Here is a 25,062-nt window from a genome sequence, read left to right as displayed (position 1 = left end):
GAAAATCGGAAAATCGTTTCCCGGGAATTGCCCGCCGGTTTTTCTCGAATTAATTAGCCCGAGGATTTAACCACGGTTAAATCATTCGATGACGATTGCCAAGGCGTTCCTTCCATTTTGGAATTGGTTTCTAGGCTGCAGGAAGGGATCGCGTATCTCTATTTCTGCGCCGATAAAACTGCCGGTATCTTCCGAGCGCAATTACACACTTCAGAAATCGCGTGTACACAGACGCGTGCTGTCGCGTAAACAGAGAGATCATGCTAGTCGACCACTATCACAGCGGTTAATCCGTCTAATATTTTCTTCGGGAGTTCTGGAGACTCTCGAAAACCGTTGCTATCAGTTCTCTTCGATTTTCGATTCGACACGAGATATTAGGTCGTCCCATAAGTTCGTGCCGTTTACTATCGTACCATTTAAATTCTAAAAATAAAATATGTAATCACCCTTTCATTCCGCAACCTCTTCTGACCTCTTTGGCAAAGACATCGTACCGTCACTATAAAATTTCTGCGGTTTTTTATTGAAATACTTTTCAAATGTGAATAATATAAACATGTCCGCGGCACGAACTTATGGGACGACCTAATACAAAACACAGATATAGTTACAGTGACCGTTCACTGTCCAAGTCGCTCGTGATTTTTTTTTAGAATCTTTCGAGTGCTCCGAGCAATCTATAGACCGGCCGGAGGGGTATTATTAGTATACCGAAAAGAAAAGGTTCAAGCCTGTCGATTAACCTTATCAATTACTACCGATGGCTCGATCGACCGCGAATTACACGAGGCCACTTATCGATGGCTCGAAAACGACTTGCGAGGTCGATGGTTACGCACGATCATCGACGGATCATCCGTTGTTCGATGAATGAAGTGCATGCACCGTAAATCATTTTTTTCCGGATTTCGTGTGGGCAAAATAATTTTCTGGGAAATTAAAAATTGTGATATACACTGTTCTGAATTATCCTTCCTATTTTTTAGTGTGTTTTGTATGGTATTTTATAATTTTTGGCGAGCAGCAAAATTGTATGCGATGGCCTCAAAAACAATTTAAATTGCATTGCATCAACTTGGAATATTTTCTCGCTAAAGGAGAAATTGTTCTATGTATTATTAAGTTTTACTAATTACCATTCATTTACAGTGTTTTATAATTTTTTTTAAATCGCAAAAAATTATGTGGAACAGTCCAAGAAACATTCAAGCTGAATTTGACCACAAAATAATTTTTCACTAGAAGAAAAATTATTTTCACTAAAAGAGAAATTGTTCTATGCATTATTAAGTTTTACTAATTATCCTCCATATTTTTAGAGTTTTATAATTTTTTTAAGATCTCAAACCCACAAAATAATTTTTCACTAGAAGAAAAATGATTTTCACTAAAAGAAAATTGAATGAGACGGCCTAAAAAACAATTTAAATTGCAGTGTACCACCTTAGAATAATTTCTCACTAAAAGAGAAATTATTTTCACTAAAAGAAAATTGTTCTATGCATTATTAAGTTTTACTAATTATCCTCCATATTTTTACAGTGTTTTATAATTTTTTTAAGATCGCAAAACCACAAAATAATTTTTCACTAGAAGAAAAATTATTTTCACTAAAAGAAAATGGTATGAGATGGTCTAAAAAACAATTTAAATTGCAGTGTACCACCTTAAAATAATTTCTCACTAAAAGAGAAATTATTTTCACTAAAAGAAAATTGTATGAGACGGCCTAAAAAACAATTTAAATTGCATTGCACCACCTTAAAATAATTTCTCACTAAAAGAGAAATTGTTCGATGCATTATTACACTTTACTAAACATCCTCCATATTTTTAGTGTTTTATAATTTTTTAAAAATCGCAAAAAAATTATGTGGAACAGTCCAAGAAACCTTCAAGTTGAATTTCACCACAAAACAATTTTTCACTGAAAGAAAAAATGTTCCATGTTCAATATTCTGCTTCATTATTTTTCTATTTTTACAGAGATTTATAATTTTTCCTCACAGCAAATTTGCAATGGCGTAGTCGCCGCAATTAAATGTTAATATTTTCTGAACAACTTGTCTCCATTGAACCACAAGGTCATATTAAAAAGCTTAAGAAACGGCTGGGGTGGATATCACCCCATCAAACCGATTCCTAAAGAACAATTATTCTACCGCATTGTTCTTCGTTATTTCCTTCTCCCCGTACTTTCCCCGCATTTATCAGTATTTTACAAACTCCAACTTTCCAAGCCAGTAGACGACCACAATGACTCATCTTAATTGCACAGCTGAATACGACTATTACTGCGCAACTTTATGCAAATGCGTATTGCTTTAGACAAGTTTGCGGAAAACAAATTTAAATTAACCTCGTGTTTTCAAAATCTCTGAAGAATTGGAGCTGCGAACGAGAACAAGCAAAATGGAGAACCATGGTCCAGTCCAATCCAAATCGGATTCAAAATCAAGGAACTTTCGATAGGAATGAGGTAGAGCGATGAAATTTTGTTTAAATGAAAGCTTCAACTTTGTAGAATATGGGAAAAATAGAGAGATTGTGGTACGAACGTTTTTTAACCTCGAGAAAATTCGTTAAACGCGCACAAATTCAAGAAAATTTTAGTTTTTCCAATACCATGCGCGGAAAAAAATTTTTTTTAACATGTTATACATCGTTTCCCATAGATGTTTTCACGCTGATTTCAAATCTGGTCTCAAAATTTGTCTACGACCTCAGGATTTTGTAAAAAATAGATTTTTGTGACAAAAACTAACGAAGTCATTTTTCCGTTGAAATGATTGGATGGTAATAATCTCCCTATTTTTCCCTTGTTCTACAAAGTTGCAGCTTTCATTTTAAAAAAATGTCATCGCTCTACCTCATTCCTATCGAAAGTTCCTTGATTTTGAATCCGATTTTGTCGAAATTGCCCACTGTGCGACGCAGGAGACGAGTAGAAAATTCAATGATCATCGAAGACGGAGAGTGTCGCAACTGAAAATGCCCGTGCGACAGGAACAGGTGGAAACAAAGTGGATGAGCGAGCCACGGTGGAAGGTGCAAGGCAAACCGGCTAATCCGGCCGCAGAAAAATCGAGGATCGACCCTGCGTTTCCGCGTGCATTCTACTACTCGCGAAACGTTCCCGCGATTCGCATGACGACCGAATATTCGGCGCCATTTTCTAAAACGAAACTTTTCTATCCCCCCTCCCCGTTCAATTTAATCCTCGCTACCAACATTACTATTTCAATCCGTTTCCGAGATCGATTCATCGATTTTTTGGAAGCATGAGAACGCAGAGATCGGTTTCCGCAACCGAGCTCTGCAATTAGCGGATCGGATTTTTGGATCGAAACGCGCCGAGATCGTATGGATCGCGCAAAAATCCGAGCCGCAGAAAAATCGAGGATCGACCCTGCGTTTCCGCGTGCATTCTACTACTCGCGAAACGTTCCCGCGATTCGCATGACGACCGTATATTCGGCGCCATTTTCTAAAACGAAACTTTTCTATCCCCCCCTCCCCGTTCAATTTAATCCTCGCTACCAACATTACTATTTCAATCCGTTTCAGAGATCGATTCATCGATTTTTTGGAAGCATGAGAACGCAGAGATCGGTTTCCGCAACCGAGCTCTGCAATTAGTGGATCGGATTTTTGGATCGAAACGCGCCGAGATCGTATGGATCGCGCAAAAATCCGAGCCGCAGGTGTTGAATGACGTTTCCTGGAAAACGAGCCACCGGAGCACAACGCGGCACGCGCGTTCCGAGCGTTTTCAGCTGAGACCGAATTTTTCGAGGCGAGTTCGATCACTGTCATCGGAAAACGGAATTCCCTCTCGTCGAGAATTTTCGGATCGAACGGATTCGTTTTTTTTTTTTATTCCTCCGAAGAGAAACAATGTGCACACCAATCGATTTCCTCGAGGGACTCGATCGACAGCTTCTAACCAGTTCACCCTGGGAGACGAGTTGACTTGCATTCACACCTGACTTCATTTCCCTTGATACTTTCCGCAGGAAAAATGGTTAATCGCTTTTCCAGTGCCAGCTGCGACGCGAAGCAGATTGCGTCAGCTGATCATGCGATTCCCGACTAAACAATGATCACGGGTCTTTTGAATATTGTAATTCTGTGGAGGCGTGGAGTTTGTTACACATTTCTCGTCGATCGAGACCTCCTGTTGGATTAGTAGACTGCGGAAAAATTCAGTTGACAGAAATATAACAGAATAAACGTGATACAGTAAATTCTCGATATATGTCAACAACACGGGTCTTGTATCGTCCAGGAGACATACGAGTCTCTCGAGCTTCGTGGCCCTTCACAAGGCATATCCCGCGGTAGTGGGGATAATTCCGCGGCATTTATCATCCAGGACTTGGCGACGTATACAGGGTGTTTCACCTAATTCGAGCATCTAAAATATCTCGATTGTTTTGTATGATAGAAGAAAATTTCAGAGGAAAACATTAGTTGGTTCAGAGGGGCAAATATTATGATAGGCAAAAAGGTTTGTTCAAGGTTATATTTTTTGAGATTTCAAGGTCATCGAAGTTTTTTTACATCTATTTACGTCTATTTACATCAAGTGTCCTAGTTTTGTAAATTTCTCGTACTCAAGGTCACGTGAAGGTCATAATATTACAGGTCGTTGGATTCGTCTTGACCTCGGCTATCGTACAGCGATAATAATAATATATCGTTCCATTTAAACAAACTTCGATGACCTTGAAATCTCGAAAAATATAACCTCGAACAAATTTTTTTCATTAATCTTTTCATTAATAATTAATAATATCATAATATTATGCCCTCCTGAACCAACTAATGTTTTCCTCCGTATAGAGAGATCACTGTAGATTTCTTACGCTCTGTTCTATTTAATTACTTTTCAAGTAATTGCAAACTGATAGGAAATTTCTTCTAATTTATGTCACGAAGGTTGCTTACTAGATAATTGGAAGATCGACGAGCAGAGGAAGCTCGAGCGATTAGGTTCATCGCCAGTCGATGTGCATCGTCAGCTCGTTATTACAATCTGTCAATATTTGTGTTCCAGTTCTATGTGCGATGTCTTCGCATACAAGGTGTCGCTTGTAACATGAATCTAAAAAAATATTCGTCTCGAAATCGACACTGTCCTAACAAATTGATCCTGACAACCCTCGAAAGAAATTTTCTGCTTTTTTCTTTACAAGCTCCGATCGACCTAGATCTCGATCGTCGTCCGAAAAACTGTCCGAACGAGCGACGATAGGAGACGGCGATGTTCCAACGGGGCCGTTATCGTCGTTGCTCACACTCAAGGCCGTGGGTTTATACATACAACCACCGTCGAACTAATCGCTCCGATAATTAGACTTGTACATTTCGTGAGCGAGTTCCCTGCTCTGTTGGATCCACTGGATCCTCCGAATATCGCCCACTCGGTTCTCCTACGCTGAAATTTCATTTCTCACCGAGAAAATTAACCTCTTCTCTCGGTAACGCACACGTTTAAATTCTTGTCTCAGACCGCGTAGTCCAATTAATGGGCTAATCTTTATGCAAAATGCAAATTCTGTGCAAGATAGAATCGGTTGCAACATGAACAGAAATTTATTTCTTGTCACGATCGTTTTGGAGATCCTTCGATCTTGCATTTTTATCATGAGTAGGCCGCGGATCTTTATGCAAAATTAAAATCGTTTGCAGTAATTGCAAGACATAGGAGCCAAGTAGGAATTTATTCCTGCTTTGAATAGTTTTATCAAGTTGTAAGAAATGTATTGGCACTCTTAAATACTTGTAATCTTTTTATTATTTGGAACGACAGCCACTGATTTTTGCTATAAATGCATAAAATCCGCAGTCTAATCACGAGTATGTAAAACTTACAGTCGAATTCGTTTATTCGATTCAACAGTCTCGATTTTAGCGTACAATATTCTGTCGAATAATATTTATGCTCGTTCCTCACTCCAATTTTATTTATTTTGAAGAATGTAGATTGAGTTTCTAAATTTTGTCAAATCCTTACTTTAATCTACAGCTTAATTAATTTATTCTTGCAATTCGTTTCCATTTTCAAGTATTGAGAATAGTTTGCAGTGTCGAGAAAAATCTTTAGGTTCTTCATTATAATTTTATTTATTCTAAAGAACTAGAATTTATTCTACTTCACCAAACCTTTATCTGACTCTACAATTTATTTAATATATTTTTGTATATCACTTGAATTTTGTGCAGAATTTTTAATTAAATAGGCATCACGTTTGTTGGGAACTCCGTTTGTCTCGAAGGAAATAAATTGTGCAACAACAGACTAAGTAAACTTAATTAAATCGTTATCTTAATTTCGAATCTAGTTAATTTGTGGTCACAACTAGTGTCTTCGAGCTTCCCCATTATTATTTTATCTCTCCAGAGAATAAATAGCGTTTTGAAACTAAGTATCAGTTAATCAAATTTTCACCCAAAGCACAATCTAAATAATTACATAATTACTCTTCATACATAATATCGAGTTAAATCGTCCTCGATCTCCTCCATTATACAGAGGATAAATCGCGTCTATTTTCTTATAATTGTCTATTGTCCATTATAAGAAAAATTCTTATCTGAATCCGCAATCTAATTAAACTATTACCTCGCGCCTCCTCGTAACAATCATCTTCTGAATCCCAATTATAACTTTATGTGTTCCGAGAAAAATTAATTGAGTTCTTCAAGCTGATCCTTAATCGAACACTCTTATCGTAATCTAGTAATTAATGATTCTTACACAACGGTTCCATTTTCGTGCACAATGTTGCGTAAAATGGTGCTCCTATCGGCGTTTAAACTATTATTTTATGTTCCCCGAGGGAACTAATCGACTGCCTAAGCTAAATAATACGTAATAAAACTGTTATCTTAATCCACGATCTAATTATTTCTTTACTATGCTCTTCGAACGTCCGAGTAAAATATCTGATAAGTGTACTGGGGATTTTTATGAAAAATAAAAATTGTCTTCAACAATTGCAAGACACGGAAGCTACGTAGACATTTATTTCTTTATTTCTTAACAATCTTAATAACCACGTGATAATTAGACTGTGGATTTTATGGAACCGTGATACATCAACTTATCAAAGTTATTAAAGAAACAAATTTTTACTGCGAGTATCTTGTAATTTATGCGGTAAATGTTTATTTTGCAAAAATACTCGCGGTCTAATAATAATACAGCAGTGTTTGGTCTACTAATTTTTTCCGTAAACGCTTAAAATCCGTCTACTGATAAGAAACGCAGGGAAAAAAAAGCCGCGAACACTGTAACCGAGACACGATAGACAGGATAAAATTTATGGTGTTTGCTCCGAGTCACGGGACTCCGTTCGACAAAATATTTGTCCCGCGAGTGAAAGATCGATTTGTTTAAGCCGGGCGCGAGTCGATCGATTAGCGAATCGCCGGGCCAATTAATGCGCGTCTCATTTCGCCTCGAAATCGAATTAGAAATCGGCTAATCGCCGCGATAACTCGTTTAGAGCGAGCCGTGATCGATCCCGTCAATTCCGCTCGCATATTTATATAGCATTATGCAATTGCATCGCGGCCGCGTCTCGATTCAATGTTACGTCGAGTTTGCGCTGCTGGATGCAGAAAAAGATCGACTGCGATCGAAAGGATGAGCGGGCACGATCGATCGTTTTGTTGGTGACTGGATGATCTTTCTTCCGATTCCCGGTTCCGAGAAATGGCAACCATTTTTTGACAGATTTTTACCATTTTTTGACAAATTTTTACCATTTTTTGACAGATTTTTACCATTTTTTGACAGATTTTTACCATTTTCGGAACTCTTTTGCGTCATATTAAAAATTCTATTCGTTCGTTTTTTATTAAAATAAATCGTACTGACTTTTGCAGAAACGAATAAATTGAATCGATTGTTCAGAGCAACTGGCAAAAATATTTCTCTCAATTCTTTCGTTACTAATTAAGAAGAAAATAATTGTGCTCAATGCAGGAAAAAATATTTTTAAAAAATATATTTAAAAAATGGAAAATGTGGAAAATTGAAAAGAAAAAGAATATGTTAAATTGATTGTTTACAGAAACTAAGAAATATTCAAACACACAGACGAATTGTGCTTGAAGCAGCAAGAAAAAAAAATATTAAAAAAAGAAAAATGTGGAAAGAAAGAAAAGAAAAAAGAATATGTTAAATTTATTATTTACAGAAACTAAGAAATATTCAAACACACGGACGAATTGTGCTTGAAGCAGGAAGAAAAAGAAAATATTCAAAATAAAAATATATTAAAAAAAAAGAAAAATGTGGAAAAAAGAAAAGAAAAAAAAAATTAAATTGATTGTTATCAGAAACTAAGAAATATTTAAAAACACAGACGAATTGTGCTCGAAGCAGGAAGAAAAAAAAATATTCAAAATAAAAATATATTAAAAAAAGAAAGACGTGGAAAAAAAGAAAAGAAAAAAGAATATGTTAAATTGATTGTTTACAGAAACTAAGAAATATTCAAACACACAGACGAATTGTGCTTGAAGCTGGAAAAAAGATTCATAAAAAAATATATTTAAAAAAAAAGAAAAATGTGGAGAAAGAGGAAGAAGAATTTCTATGATCTATGTAATATAAAATCCTGAAAGAATGACAGTAGAAATTTGACCAAAAATTTTGCAGAAATATTCACGATTTAGTGAGTCGATTATCGTATTTCTCAGTGCAAATACAATCGAGTTCCGGGATCACCGAGCATAGTGATTGCAAACTCGACGACCAAGAGGACTCTTCCGAATTTGGTTGTAGGAAATACCGGTCACGACCTCGAGCCCGGGAATTCTGGGAGAGCCGTTATCAGCCGTGGATCTTTTACAACCGTCGAGACAACGCAGACTGTAAACATTTTCGTTTTTCTCGGTGCGAACGATTGCCGCGCAGAAATTGCATAATCCCGATCGAGGCGAGCCGATTCGACGAAACTCCACGAAACCGTGCATAAACCGATCGGCTCTAAACGTTGCTCGCGATTACATCATTAATATTCGATCGCGTTAGGTTACCTAACTTCTCAAGGGTAGAAGAAAATGTTGCAAACGAAGAGAAGAGGAAGAGGAAGAAGAAGAAGAAGAAGAATGGCGCGTTTGTTCCGCGGGAACCCTGGAAAACTCGAGGATCACGAGGGATCCAGCGGAACTCCAAACGAGAGATCGTTAATCGACGCTAATGAGGTGACATCATCGCGACGAACGATCCTCGGGTGCTCCTCGATTTTTCGAAAAATTGGAGGCATTAGGTTGTCGCGTATGAAACGCACGATTTTTAGCGATTTTAACAATTACTGTGGGGGTACCAATTACTACGCCTATGTATTATACTTACTCATTACTTGTGTTAATTATACTTATGCTTTTAAAGCATAATGAATATTTAAAAGAAAGAAACATATAACTAATTTTAATGAGGAAAATTTAATATTTCGTCTTTAATATTCATTATGCTTTGAAAATAAATATAATTAATACAGGCATAGTAATTGGGTTCCTTATCCTATGCTTTTTCTAAATCAATTTATCCATCAAGGCCACTGTTATCAATTTATTTTGTTAACGAATTAAAATTGAATTTTTGTACCGTTCATGTTCTTTATACACTTTACACCTCATTTTTAATTGATTCAGTTTAAGATTATCATCTTTCAATAATTTTTGCATTCGTCGATATGTTTATTTTTCCACAATCATGTTAATAGACATTGAAATTAATTTTATTTAAAGGTAAAATTAAGTATCGAAATAAAAATTGGTGGGTTCTTAAAGATCAGCTTTATACCTTAAAAATTATCCTACAATAAACTAGAAATTAGGACTGTAATAGCATTCATTGATAAAAACAATTCATCCCTTCACAACAATTGCATTCTAAAAACGATCATTTCACACGCAACAACAGAATAAGTGCAAGCAAAATGAGGATAAAATATCTGACAGATGGAATAATTAGGGATTAATGAAATAATTGAAGTTCGAATCAAGATCGTCTCCAATTTGATCATCATTGTCCGCCACTATAAAGATTTCATTCAGCCTCAAACCTAGCAAAAAGTTTAACCAATTTCATGAAACTATTAAGTAACAGTTAATACAGTGATTACTCGATATATGTCGCCAAGGCCTCTATGATAAACGTCGCGGATTATCCCCACTACCACGGGGATATACGTGAGGGGCCACGAAGCTCGAGAGGCCTCGGACGCCGAGGAGTGTAAACATAACACGAGTATGTCTCCTGGACGATATATGACCCGTGATGTTGACATATATCGAGAATTCACTGTATTAGAGAGTTACGTATGATACAGTGGCACAGGATCTGCAGTGCATATTCTCCGTGTTGTTGATTTGAAAAGAATGAATCACGTTCAATGATTCATTTGTCAGGATACGCGAAACGATCGGAAGGAAATGGTAAAGCGATAATTAGCATCGGAGGAAAAAAAACGTGTTTACTTGAAAAGATCGTCTAAAATAGTACGACGATAAACGTGTTATCGATTGACAAACCAACTAGTTTTTCGTCTCTGGATCGCGACTGGTTTCCCACCGAATGAATAATTAACGACGTTCAGTGTCTCGATAAGTGTCACGTTGTTAATCGTCGCAGCCATGCTACGTACGAGGAAATCGAAGCTGAATCCAATGAACGTATTTAACTGTTTCTAAACGAAGATAGATTGCATTCCTGAGTGCGATTAATAAATCGCCGGGAATGCATCGAAATTATTCAATCAGCATAAACAACTCCAACAAGCCCGAGGCACGTGGGAAAAAAATATTACCATTCATTTATGCGCTGCAGAATCATTTCACTCGTACGCAAGACATTAGACAATATTATTTCTGTATAGTGACTCGAAAATCCAATTGCAATGTTCACAAAATAATGTAAAGAAAAAACTTTCCATTTGTAAACAAGCCTACACCATTATGCAATTTTCTATACAACGAGAACGAAGTTTAACACAAAGTTAGAAGCAACACGGGAAAATCAGTAATAATATCGCGTTTGTTAAACCGTGCGAAGAAATTTCTATCGAAATCTGCATGCGTGCACTTTTTCATAAGACACGATAAGAACGAAATTTTTGGAACAGAGGAGTTCACAATTTCCGAAGAAGTGTAATAAATAGACAGGATTTTGTGTAGTTATTACAAAAATGAGTGAAATATAAAACAGTGAAAATATATACAGAGTTTAAAAATATTGTCTAATAATAAAATTCTAATAGTAGCAATCTAATAATAATTTCGCGTTGGCTAAAGGATTCAAAGATTTAGCACATGCGATCAGATAAAATATGTCTGTGTCCTTTTCGGTTTAGTTCAATCGAGTATTAGCTTACGAAGGGAACCTAATTTTAACCTAGTTCCTGACACGAAAATTTGTTGTTTAATTCCACCTAGTTTATGGAAACAACAGTGTGAAAGAGCAGGCGACTCACGGTTCGCGCACAATGCATGGGGAACCGGGCGCGAAGGTGGCCCATTGATAATGCGGCGGCGACTACTCAATGAACTATAGTACTACGTGCGTACTACAACCGGGGATGAATGAACCGCAAAACGCGGGAAAACGTTCTCGCCCGGCCAAAGAAGCTTCACATGGAAACGCGTGCACCGGTTGCTGTCGCTTGCAGCTAACGGAATCGCTGCATTCCGATCGCTGCATTCTGATCACTGCATTCTGGTCCAGGCTCGATTAACCAGCGATTTAAAGAACCCTTTTTGTAGTCACAATTATAGCAACCAGATAGAGAGCGAGGGAAAAGAAAGAAAAATTTTCATTTTAATTTTATGCTTCCTTAACACTAGGTTTACGGGACCCGTTCGAAATTATTAAAATTCTAAGGATACATACATGAGAAACTATTTAGCAAATTTATTTCTTTGGGTACACATTACTTCAAAAATATTGCTAAAAATGTAGGTAGTCCGGTCTTGTTATTTTTACAAAGTAATACAAAATAGTCACTTTTAGTGCCCTGTGAACCTAGCGTTAAGTGTTATGTGAAAATGGATAGTGGGAGATTTTGTTCCGCGAATGCAGTGATTTTGAAAATTAAATTTCGACGTTAGGACACTGCAATACGTAGACTGCGGATTTTGTACATTTATTGTGCATTTATTTGGACTGTGGACTTTGTGCATTTATTATCATTTATATTTTTATTATATTTTTTTTTGTGCATTTATTGTGCATTTATTTATGGTGAGTATTGGGTAGATCAAATGCAAAACAGTAAAGAATTTGGTGACACCTTTGCACTGTTTTCAATTCCTTAAAATTATTAAAGTGAATGTCTACGCGGATCCTCTACCATGTAATTAATCCAAATAATTTTTATCTCGTATAAAAATCCGCAGTTTGATAGTAAGAATACGAGGAAAAATCTATTTCAATGTTGTAGAAGCGTTATTTCAAATTGTGTAGAACCTAATATAGTAAACGAGTAGGTCCAGCAAGCATAATAAATTCAGTGGATTGTGAAATGAAGAAGCGATGGAACTTCGATAGTAGAAATTCTGTAGGACTTAATTTAGTAGATTATGAAATGAAGAAACGACGAAACTTGACTGTAGGACATTCTGCACATACTAGCATAGTAAACGAATAGCTCTAGCTGAATAAATTCGGTACATTGTGAAATGGACACTCATTAAAATTTCAATGATATGACTCCTGTGGAAATGAATTTAACTTAACAAGTGCTTCTATTAACACGATAACTGAAACATCAGTCACATATGACTGACAGTGATTTTTCACTAGGTTTATTTTTATTGTGACAGGTAAACCGAAATTGATTAGGATCTTTAGAATTCAGAAGGGTTAAGACAGCATCCCCTATAATACATTTTAAATTCCTACTTTCGGTTTCATTGATTAAATTACTCTGTTTTGGAAGAATCGCTGGAGTTGATTTCTGGCATTTACGGTGTTAAATTAAGTAAATTGAATAAATTGTTGTAATTTTAATGACGTGAATTCTGTATGGCACAATGTGGTATAACAAGTGCTCATAGTTTATTAAGTAAAAACGAAGGAGACGATGTTAAAAGCCCTGCAGAAATTAGTAGAGTGTACTATTATTGTGCGTCGAGGTATCAGTTTGTCTAGGAGTAACAAGATGAAACAACGAAGCCGAAAAATGGCAGCCTGCCCCGAAATTCTGCGGAAGCCATTTCGAAAGTGACTGTGCCGTGTCTGCTCTCGAGGCCGAATTGTCTTCGCGTTCGATACATAATACTGTCTGCAAATCTCCGGCGAGTTGGCAGATGCGAAAATAATTTTGCAGTTGCAAAACCACGGCTCGAGTCGGGGGTGACTTAAACGACCGTATTGTTAGTCATCTCTCGAGGAACAATATTCGGGCGAGACGGAGAGAAAGAGAGAGAGAGAGAAAAAGAGAGAGAAAGGGAAACGAGATTTCGAAATTGACGATCGTCACTGCAAACAACGCCAAACGCGAATACGCGCGTGGCATAAACGTTTGCTAAAAATTTAGACAATCGTTTGCAACGAGCGATGCACTCGAGTCGCTCAGAATTTTTGCATTGTTTTGGAGTTGCGTTTGAGAAAGTTTGATTGTTGCATTGTGTTTGAGAAAGTTTGATTGTTGCATTGTGTTTGAGAAAGTTTGATTGTTGCATTGTGTTTGAGAAAGTTTGATTGTTGCATTGTGTTTGAGAAAGTTTGATTGTTGCATTGTGTTTGAGAAAGTTTGATTGTTGCATTGTGTTTGAGAAAGTTTGATTGTTGCATTGTGTTTGAGAAAGTTTGATTGTTGCATTGTGTTTGAGAAAGTTTGATTGTTGCATTGTGTTTGAGAAAGTTTGATTGTTGCATTGTGTTTGAGAAAGTTTGATTGTTGCATTGTGTTCGATAAAGTTTGATTGTTGCATTGTGTTTGAGAAAGTTTGATTGTTGCATTGTGTTTGAGAAAGTTTGATTGTTGCATTGTGTTTGAGAAAGTTTGATGCGATTTTTCAATTGGAATTTGCATATTCTAAATTGTATATTGTAAACGGGGAATTTTTTAAATTATTACCTTCGGTTTGGCCGTGTTTGACAAAGTTTGACACAACGTTTGTAAATTTTGTGGACCCAATTGTTTCAAAATCGAGAAAAAAGGTCTCTTCCGAGCTTTACCAAGTTGTGACAAATTTCATTTTTATTTTCATTGAATCTCAAAACGAAATTCAGCTTGGTTCACCATAAATGTTTCTTTGAATTCGAAACGCAGCAAACACAGAGACTAAATCTTAAATTTCTATAAATGTGGTACTCCACATTTGAATTTTCCATTGTTAGTAGTGAAATGTATCGGTGCCCACAAAGATGTAATCGTTTGAAGAGCCTCTAACAATAAGAGTTACATTGAGCAGAAGCAAACACGTCAATTCTCTGATAAGAGATAACCGAAGTTGATTCGAACCGTGGAAAACCACCTGCGTGTACCTAGAAATCCACACACGTTTCGAAGATTGATAGTTTCAACGTCTCGAACGTATGTAAAGAACAAATGAGGGTTAAAATAAAAGAATAATGTTGCCATCGTTCATAAATAATAAATGAATGTACTCGATAACTACCTTGTCGGTGGCAGTAAAAAATGTCACAAATTAACGCAAGAAATTAACGAATAGAAGCATTATCATCGTTCGCAAATAATAAATCAACGTACAAGATGCAGTATTTTATGAACATCGTTACGAAATGTTTAAGATTAACAAAAGGGGCGGGCGAGGGTCAAAGAGGGGCGAATAAAAATATTATTGACGTTCAAGAATAACAAATCGGTGTACAGGAAGCAGTAGTATTCCGGAATCATTGAGAAATAACCAAAATTGGCGTGAGGAACGATCGAGGGTTATAAACAAAGAAATACAAAATTCACCACCTTTGGGAAATAACAAATCGACGTACAGGACGCTCTAACTGTTTCAGAATGATTAAAAAACGTATCAAATCGTTGCAAAAGCCTTGGCAAAAATAATAAAAATAAGATCATCAACTTTCAGGTCGATTTTCATCCAATAACGATTCCAGAATTATCAAAAACCGTGTCAAATCGAGAAAGTGACGTATGCCATCCAAATGAAAAATATGGAAATCAACATCAGGGTGAATCTGCATCCCCCAACTGTCTTAGAGTCACAAAAAAACATGTCAAACGGAGAGAAGGACATAAAAGAGGCATTTAATGACCACAATAAAAATTATAAAAATAAATTCATCAACTCCCACTAACGACTCCAGAATTATCAAAAACCGTGTCAAATCGAAAATGGGACATAGAGGGTGTCCACAATAAAAATAAAAATAAGATCATCAACTCCCAGGTGGATTTGCGTCCACTAATAATTCCAGAATTATCAAAAAACGTGTCAAATCTAGAAAGAGACATATGTCATCCAAAAGAAAAATATGGAAATCAACGTCAAGGTGAATCTGCATCCCCTAACTGTCTCAGAGTCACAAAAAGTGTCAAACGCAGAAAGGGACATAAAAGAAGAATATAATGACCACAATAAAAATAATAAAAATAAGATCATCAACTCCCAGGTGGATTTGCAACCACTGACGATTCCAGAATTATCAAAAAACGCGTCAAACGGAGAAAGGGACATAAAAGGGTCACAGGAAACCCACAACAAAAATAATAAAAATAAGATCATCGACTCCCAAGCGGATTTCCATCCACTAATAATTCCAGAATTATCAAAGAACGTATCAAATCGAGAAAATGGCATAAAAGAGGCACAGGATGTCCACAATAAAAATAATAAAAATAAGATCATCAACTCCCAGATAGATTTGCATCCTCTAACCGTTTCAGTAACGCCAAAAAACATGTGAAATCGAGAAAGAGGCATACCTCGTCCAAAAGAAAAATAATAAAAATAAGATCAACTGTTCCCGGGTGAGTTTGCATCGTCCACCGGAAGTCGGAGGTTACTCTTGAGCGTAGGAGACGGCGTCGTTTGTGAATGATTCATAGCGTGTCGGTCGAGAGTCCGATCCGTAGGCAAACACGCGTCGCGGCCGGTTGTAATCCGATAAATTCGCAAAGGTCGATCATCGCGTGTGCCCGTCGATCAGCTGACGATCCGGCTGAATGACTCTCACCGCTCTCTTCTTTCTCTCTCTCTCTCTCGCTCTCATTCTCTCTGCGTGTGCAACCGGAATGGCGAGAAACGGCCGCGTGTGTCCGCGTGAAAATCGCGCGAAAGTACGCGCGAGCACGTGGCCCGGCTCTCTTCGGCACCGCAGACGTATAAATCGCGAACTATTCGCGGCTAGCGACGCACCTCCGGCCAAGAATAAACATGAAAATAGGTTTGCAACCCTTACCTCGCTGCGATCCGCGCCGACCAGGCCGGGAAACGCGATTATGCCAGCGGCGAAAATCGATCCGCGATTTACTGGCCGGTCGATCAATTTTTGCCGAACCTGCTCCGAGTCCGCAACGATTTTTACGTCGGAAATTTTGCAAACTGAATACCCCGTTCGCATCGTAAAATTTGAAGAATAATTATTCTCTCACCGACTATTTTTCCACTTTTTTCTTTGTGTTATAGCGAGCAGCGTCCGAGCATGTAAACCGGGACATAAAAATTGACAAGCACTTTTTCAGAAGCGATAGCGGCCGCCTGTCTTGTCTCAGACAAATGACAGCGTTGTTCGACGAACTTCGAAGAAGCTGTCTTCGGTCGAGGATGATTTATTGAGTATTTATATAAAGTCTACGTGACCCTCGCTCGTTTCTCATTTCCCTAAATTTGTTCCCCGGTGTCGAATACGTGCAACGGTAAACGGATTCCCACGGATTTGCTTTCAACGTTCAAACTTCAACAGCAATTCTCCTATCGAAGATAAACAAACTGTTCGACACATCGTGTCCCCTCAACAGATCCAAACAGAGCCATACTCGATCGCTCCAACTCTCCACCCGAGTTCGTTACACGAACGCTGGCTCGTCCGACAAGGACGAGTCATGCTTATGAATATTTCGAGCTTAATAAACATTACCATTATCGTTCCGGCGGGAGATTAAAGCACGACATTATTTCGCCGTTATCAACATTCAATGGTCATAACGTGCAAACGGTGGTCGAACGACGTACTCGCACAATTCCAGCTGACGTCGCTGATTTATCGCCTAGGCCGAATTGTAAACTATACTTTCGCCAAATTACGCTTCGGAAAAAAAAAAAAAAAGAAAATTCGTTATCGTCGCGTTCGCGCGAGCAATTTCTCATTTTTGACGGCGACGGCGCATTAACAATTGAAATGGAGCCGAGCGGAATTCGTTGCACCAGTACTTTCGTTGCTCGTCGAACCACGCGCTGGCGAGTTGCAAAATTAAAAGGAACTATTTCAGCGCCGAGAAAAAATTATTAAACCGAATACAGCACAAAGCTTGCAAAACTCTACAAAAATCTGTACCTCGAGGAAAATCTGTGCCTCTTAAAACCGAAAGCTCACAAAAATACGTAGCTCAGCGTCACGGAGAAAAGATTGTTAATAAAACTAAGGACTCACCAAAGTGTTCTGATAGCCCAGACCATAGTCCTGGCCATCCTCGCTGCTGGCGGCCGCCATAGTGCGTCGAACCTCGAAGGACCACAGAATCCACAAATCGGGAAAATCCGCGCGCGCAGAGGGAGGTTGGGAAAGGCGCAAAATGGAGCGCAAGACGCGGGAAAATCTGGATCCTATACTCTGTCGATCGAAGCACAGTTTCCGCCTCTGCCTCTTGCGCCGCGGCTCGACTTCCGGCTGGGACGCATTTATTCGTGGGTCGTGCGTCGAAGCGGAAACGAGCGAGCGGATCGAGATCGTTCCCGAATATTCATGGAGTCCGAAGCGCGAAAACACGGCACGGTAAAGTTTCCACTGAAAGGGAAAAACCGACACGTTAGTTTCTCGGGCGGAGGATCAACGACGATCGGCGATCGATCGACCGGCCGGCGCACAGAAATCACGGCGATAACGCGGCTCCGATGATCCGGATCGCGAACATTCCCGGGGCGCGTGTGCGGAAAGAGAGAGAGAGAGAGAGGAGCAGAGAGATTCAAAGTCCTCGGCGAAGACTGCTTCGCCGGTTCCGGAGACGAACTGACGGCCGCGCGGACGCGAGACGCGTTCACCGGCTGTCGAACGCCGCAAACGAGAAGGAAAACAAACCCCCACCATCTTTTCGAGCGGGTAGCTCGAAAATCCCCCCACCCGGCGTGTACCCGCTCGAAAAATCACACCCGCCAGCGGGTAGCCGCGAGGAAGTTCGGCACCTTTGGGAGAGAAAGGGGTGAGTAAGGGTGAGTGAAGTCTGAGGGTGAAGAGCTCCCTTTAGTTTCTTTAGTTTCATCAGTAGACTTGCGGATTGTTATGCGAAATAAAAATTGTCCGCATTAACGCTAGAACTACGTCAAACGACTGGTTCCTAATTTTTTCTTTCACAATTACTGAAATTATAAAAATGTTTTCATCAGAATTCTTTTGAATGAACTGTTTCATTGAAGCACATGTTAGAATAAAAATAATATTAGGTTTGAATAGTCATTATTACAAAGCAATATTGATCAGTTGTACTTATTACTCGTGTTAATTTTAAGTTACAAGAGCTACATAGACGTCTATCTATTATCTCAATAATATTAACAAATTGGAAACAATGCATTTTTATGTGTCTCTACCCTTTCGCACTTGATCGACCAATTTTTGTTATAATATGTCCTATTTTATTAGGTAGAGATATTTGATTATATATATAGCTTGATGAGACTTCTAATGGTTTTCGTTTTTAATTTTGGTTATGACAGTGGTTACATCGACGTCTATCTATTATCTTAATAATATTAACAAATTGGAAACAATGCATTTTTATGTTTCTTTACCCTTTCGCATTTGATCTACCCATTTTTGTTATAATATGTCCTATTTTATTAGGTAGAGATATTTGATTATATATATATATATATATATATATATAGCTTGATGAGACTTCTAATGGTTTTCGTTTTTAATTTTGGTTATGACAGTGGTTACATCGACGTCTATCTATTATCTTAATAATATTAACAAATTGGAAACAATGCATTTTTATGTGTCTCTACCCTTTCGCACTTGATCGACCAATTTTTGTTATAATATGTCCTATTTTATTAGGTAGAGATATTTGATTAGCTTGATGAGACTTCTAATGGTTTTCGTTTTTAATTTTGGTTATGACAGTGGTTACATCGACGTCTATCTATTATCTTAATAATATTAACAAATTGGAAACAATGCATTTTTATGTTTCTTTACCCTTTCGCATTTGATCTACCCATTTTTGTTATAATATGTCCTATTTTATTAGGTAGAGATATTTGATTTATATAGCTTGATGAGACTTCTAATGGTTTTCGTTTTTAATTTTGGTTATGACAGTGGTTACATCGACGTCTATCTATTATCTTAATAATATTAACAAATTGGAAACAATGCATTTTTATGTGTCTTTACCCTTTCGCACTTGATCTACCCATTTTTGTTATAATATGTCCTATGAAGTAGAGATATTTGATTATAGCTTGATGAGACTTCTAATGGTTTTCGCTTTTAATTTTGGTTATGACAGTGGTTTTATTATCGACGAGTTTGTTATGGCTCCTTTTCCCGATAGGAGTCTAGAATGTAATTAGGCATTGCGCGTAATTTTTCTTTGAGATTACCATCGTTTGAACGGTACATATCGCATTGCAAAATGTCAATTTTACGGTCTACGGTGGCAGGCATTACTTCCCGGTCGCGTAAATATTTACGAGTGACGGGGAACATAAATTGTTTCCTCCAATTCTTCTGACAATCAACAAATGACATAAGTTTATTACAGAAAAGGAAACTCAGTTTACCGTCGAACTAACTGTCGAAGGACGCTCTTAAAATGTTCGATTAGTATGAGGTAACAATTGTTTTGTTGTGGATTTCTACCTCGGGAGAGAATGCAATTGCAGAAATCTGAAGGGAACGACGAGCTTCTGTTTTTTTATGTAAGCTAATGAGCAATTCCGGTTGAACGAAATCGTTCTTTCTATCACGAGAAAATAAGAATAAGATTGTTTCTAAAAACAATCGACAGAGGTGCACTTTAATAACGCGATTGCTTAATGTATTCTTTTCTACAGTAGATTACAAAACATTCTGTTGTACACTGGATTAGAATTAAATTATGACATGATGTTACAAAATAATAAATCGACTGCCACAGAAATCAAATAATAAAAATTGAACGACAAGAAAAATTGTAACTACGAAAACTGTTACAAAGATAAGACCTAGTAACAAAAAAATAATTTTTATCGGACCTTTACCAAATTTACTAAATCGTGTTGAAAGGGTCAGAAACGAGGACTCGTTTTTACCAGAAGATCCGGAGAGAATTTTAGCGGATTTTGTTTATTTATGAAAAAATGAGTAAGTGTAATTTAAAAGAGTAGAATTTTTAAATACTGTTATATTGCTTTCAGCATATCGAACATAATCACACTAATCCTACCAAGCACAAAACTATAAAATTGAAACACCATATGCAAATCAAAAAACTCAATTTACTTAAATTTGTTTACGGTTTCCATTATAATGGTGTTTAAATAAAGAACTCAATTCAGTCATTTCCTAATGAAAGCGTTCGCGTAATTTGAATAATTGCGAGATAGAAAACCGGTCGTTTGATCATGATGGGTTCAGGGTCAACAAACAAAATGAAAATCTATTCAACTCCAGTTTGTTGCAATGAAAGTAGAAAATTTTTCTTTTGCATCAGCGTAACGACTAGACTGCGGATTTTATGAATTTACGACAAAAATGGCTAACCGCAATTCAAAGCAGTGGACATATTAACCCTTTACACTCGAAGCTATTTTAACTCCAAAACAAAACATTTCTTCCAACCTAGACAATAACCCTTCTATATATTTTTTTTCCTATTATACATACGAAAATGGCGCAATTTACTCGTGCAATACTGAAATGTTTAGCAATTTAATAAATACACAAATTTAATAACGTAAAAAATATTTTGAATAACGATACAGCAATTTTTAGTGGCGCCTTACATTCGCCATTCAAGTGCTAAGGGTTAAATAGATTTAACCCTTTGCACTCGGCGCTATTTTCATTCTAACACTAAATTTCTCTTCCGTCTTAGAATATTTTCATTTTATTCATACGAAACCGATCCGATTTCCACATACAATATTTAAACGTTTAGTAATCCATTCACTACAAATTTTGTAATGTAACAAATATCTTGTAATATTTGTTGTAATTTCTTCGAAATAACGCCACAAACATGGTGCTTCAGAGTCACCAGTCGAGTGCAAAGGGTTAAGTCAGCGTATCGGTTTCAACTCGATAAAACAATTGACAGAAGAAATAAATGTTCATTTCGCTCCTGCGTCTCCTCCGTCGATGGAAATATATTTTATTTTAAAGATCCGGCAGCGACGGCGAAGTATGACAAAAGAAAAGCGTGCTCGACGGAGTTGGAGGATCGGGAGGGGTCGAAGTTCGCGCGATTAATGCCGCGGCCACGAACTCTCGAACGGTGTTTGGCACGCGATCGGTTTTCGCGATCGATATTCGGACTTTCACTGGTTATCTCGTGGATTCACTGTGCCCGGGATTCTAGGACGACGGAATTACCTCGTCGGACGAGAGACTTGGGTCCCGTCGACAAAAACGGCAACCGAAAAAAAAGAGAGAGTGAAAGAGAGAGAGAGAGAGTAACCTGCGATGTATCGTTGACACCGAGACGCGCGCCTCGAGACGAGCGACTGTCCGGTCGGACGGTCGTCAGCCGACTGATAGGTGTATGAATGAAGCGGCCGCGATTTCTGCCTCGGTTTACAGGAAAATCGGAAACCTCCTCGGCCACGTGACCGGCCGCTTCATTTTCGATACACACACCTGCCGCGACGCACTATCGCGGAAAGACTATCTTCGCCGCCGTCGATCTCCGGGCCGAATCTGCACCTTCGATCGGCGAACGTTCTAACGCGTTCCAGAGTCACGAATATCTCGCAATTTACTCGGTGATAAACAAATTAATTTTATACAGATCGCTATTCAACGTTATATTGCACTGCACAATCCTCCGAGACTCTAACATTTGGTTCTATAGTGATGCAAAATGAAATGATTGCTGTAACATTCAAATTTTACAGTCAATTTTTATTCATTTAATTTTATACAAGCTTAAGTTTTTGGAATTAACTCTAGGTTTACGGTACCCGTGAAAATGACGGGTTCTAATATTTTTAATTTACGGTTATTGAGATTGTGAAGATCCGTCTACGTGGAATTACTCAACAAATTTATTTGTTTGGGTATATATTATTTTAATTTTATACAGATCGCTATTCAACGTTATAGTACACAGCACAATCCTCCGAGACTCTAAGACTTGGTTCTATGAAATTGTTTTAACACGTTCGCGGACGTGAATGCTATAGCATTCATTTTCATAGTGATGCAAAATGACATGAATGCTGTAGCATTCAAATTTTACAGTCAATTTTTATTCATTTAATTTTATACAAGCTTAAGTTTTTGGAATTAACTCTAGGTTTACGGTGCCCGTGAAAATGACGGGTTCTAATATTTTTAATTTACGGTTATTGAGATTGTGAAGATCCGTCTACGTGGAATTACTCAACAAATTTATTTCTTTGGGTATATATTATTTTAAAAATGGCTGAAAACTTGAATAGACACATTCTTTTCATTTTTATGAAGTAATGTGAAATACTCACTTTTAGTGCTCCGTAAACCTAGTGTTAATATACATTTCAAAGTAATGGCCAACTGTCATTACTAATGACAGTTAACTTATTATTATTGTTTATGTCTAATCAGATTTCGGATAGTACAACTAGTTTCAAGAAAAATTGCCTGTCTATTTTTGCAGCTCACTGAAATTTTTACTGTCCGTGAACGTGTTAATGTTTCGTGAAGTGCTCCCATAAGTTCGTGCCGTTTACTATTGTACCATTTAAATTCTAAAAATAAAATATGTAATCAACATTTCATTCCACAACCTCTTCTGACCTTTTTGGCAAAGACATCGTACCGTCACTATAAAATTTCTGCAGTTTTTCATTAAAATACTTTTCAATGGTGAATAATATAAACGTATCTACGGCATGAACTTATGGGACGACCTAATATTTTAACAATGATGACTAGACTGCGGATCTTTATGCATTTATGAAAATTTTCAAAAAATGCTATATCACAAAATTCGATAGAATTTGGTACGATTTTTATTTGTTTTGGATCCGCAGAGGCTGTTCCCATGAAAAATAGAATTTTATTTCATTTCCTTCAAATTTGTCTATAAAAATTGGAAATTGCATAAACATCGGCAGTCTAATGATGACAAACGAAACGAATGGTGGCGGCGAACGTGTTTAACATTTTGACTGCCAAACTAGAAACCTCAAAAATTCCATAAAATCAAAGTAAATTATTAAATATATGATATTGATATTAATGTATGCTATTGAGTAGTCCTCCAACTTTCTTGCATTTTACAGTTCCTAATCAAATTTGGTTCGATGAATATATTAACGTAAAAATTCATTTTAAAACCTGGACAAATAATTCACAGAAAAATTGTTCGTCTACAGTGACTCTTCCATTAACAGTAAACCTACCAAGCATAAAATCGAAACGTCCTATAGAAGGGAAAAGATTGAATTTATTAAATAGATTGAATAATACGTGCTTAAATAAAGAAGTCAATTCAGTAATTTCCTATGAAAACGTTTATACAATTTTAATAATTGTAAAACAGAAAACCGGTCGTTTTGACCGTGGTAGGTTTACAATTGCCATCCATTAAACTTTTCAAATTTTTGCCAAAATTTTCTGCAAAATACCTTCAATCTCCTTGCATTTTTCAGACCGTAACCAAATTCGATGCACGAAATATGCAACACGCGAAAATTCATTTTTAAGTCTAACCAAACAATTCAAACAATTTCATCCAAGCATTACCAAAAGAAAATCGACCATTCTAAATCCAGTCTCGAAACCACCTTAAAAATGGTTCCTCGCCGTTGCGGGGGCAGAAAACGCAACAACAATTGCATAACTCTGTTCCACGGACATTGTTTAACGCACGGAGGCAACGTCTGGGGGCTGTTGATTCGCCAAATAATTCCGCGGATCACGAAACCGTCGTAAATCAGCTAGATCAACGGGTGGCGTGTGTGCGTGTGTGTGGATCGTCGAACAGCGCAGACGTTTCGATCGTCACGCGGAAGATTTGCGTTTTCCCTCGGTGGTCGTGTAAAAATTCAGGCCAATGGTCCGTTGCCAAACAATGTCCCTCGCGAGACGAGGCTCGTTTTACAGCGTTCGCATCATTTTACTATACTCTCGATGGCTCCTCGGTCTCGTGAACGAAGACCTTGGCCATTATTCGTTTCCTCGAGCGCTCGTGTGCGCGTACTATGCTTCCGGGGGTACCATTCCCGACGAGGAGAACGTCTGATGGACTAATTGGCCCTCGACCACGCACTAATTTCGTACCGCTCGTGACATTTCGGCGCACGAGGCTTCGAACTTGGACCGCCAACAAATTACACGTCCTGGCTCGATCGACGTGAAACAAGTCGCTGCCGGGGCCATTTTTCTTATCGGTGAACGGCGACTCGTCGGTCTAGACCCATACCGGGTTGTACCATAATCTGAGGATCTTTTTTAACGTAGGATCATTGAAGATTAATAGTAGCTTTCCAACGAAGTAGAATTTTTATTATGGGAACGCTCTGAGAAGAAATGTTTGTCGTTAAATTGACTGTGTACATTTTTAAACCTCGGATGGTGGACGATTTTGACGATTTTAGAATTTTTTCACATATTTTATACCCACTTCTTTGAGATCAATGTGAATCGTATTATTGGACTTAATCTAAATAGCTAGTAATTTAAATTGCATGCTGAATGAATAGAGT

At 37.7% G+C, this 25,062-nt stretch overlaps 1 protein-coding gene across 1 annotated transcript in view; it reads right to left on the bottom strand.

The window, feature by feature from the left end:
- The window catches only part of Clc-a (chloride channel protein 2), an 81,872-nt gene extending 63,698 nt beyond the window's left edge, over positions 1-18,174 (bottom strand). Inside the window, exon 1 of the mRNA XM_076797895.1 lies at positions 17,600-18,174. Within this exon, the coding sequence (XP_076654010.1) occupies positions 17,600-17,659 (60 nt within the window). The 5' untranslated portion in view covers positions 17,660-18,174. The remainder of the gene's footprint in view (positions 1-17,599) is intronic.
- Positions 18,175-25,062: the final 6,888 nt, after the last annotated feature.

This window comes from Halictus rubicundus, chromosome 1 (genome assembly GCF_050948215.1).
Source record: "Halictus rubicundus isolate RS-2024b chromosome 1, iyHalRubi1_principal, whole genome shotgun sequence".
In the NCBI taxonomy this organism is placed as follows: Eukaryota; Metazoa; Arthropoda; class Insecta; order Hymenoptera; family Halictidae; genus Halictus; species Halictus rubicundus.
Note: the sequence above shows the minus strand (reverse complement) of the source record. Positions and strands in the feature narration are given on the sequence as shown.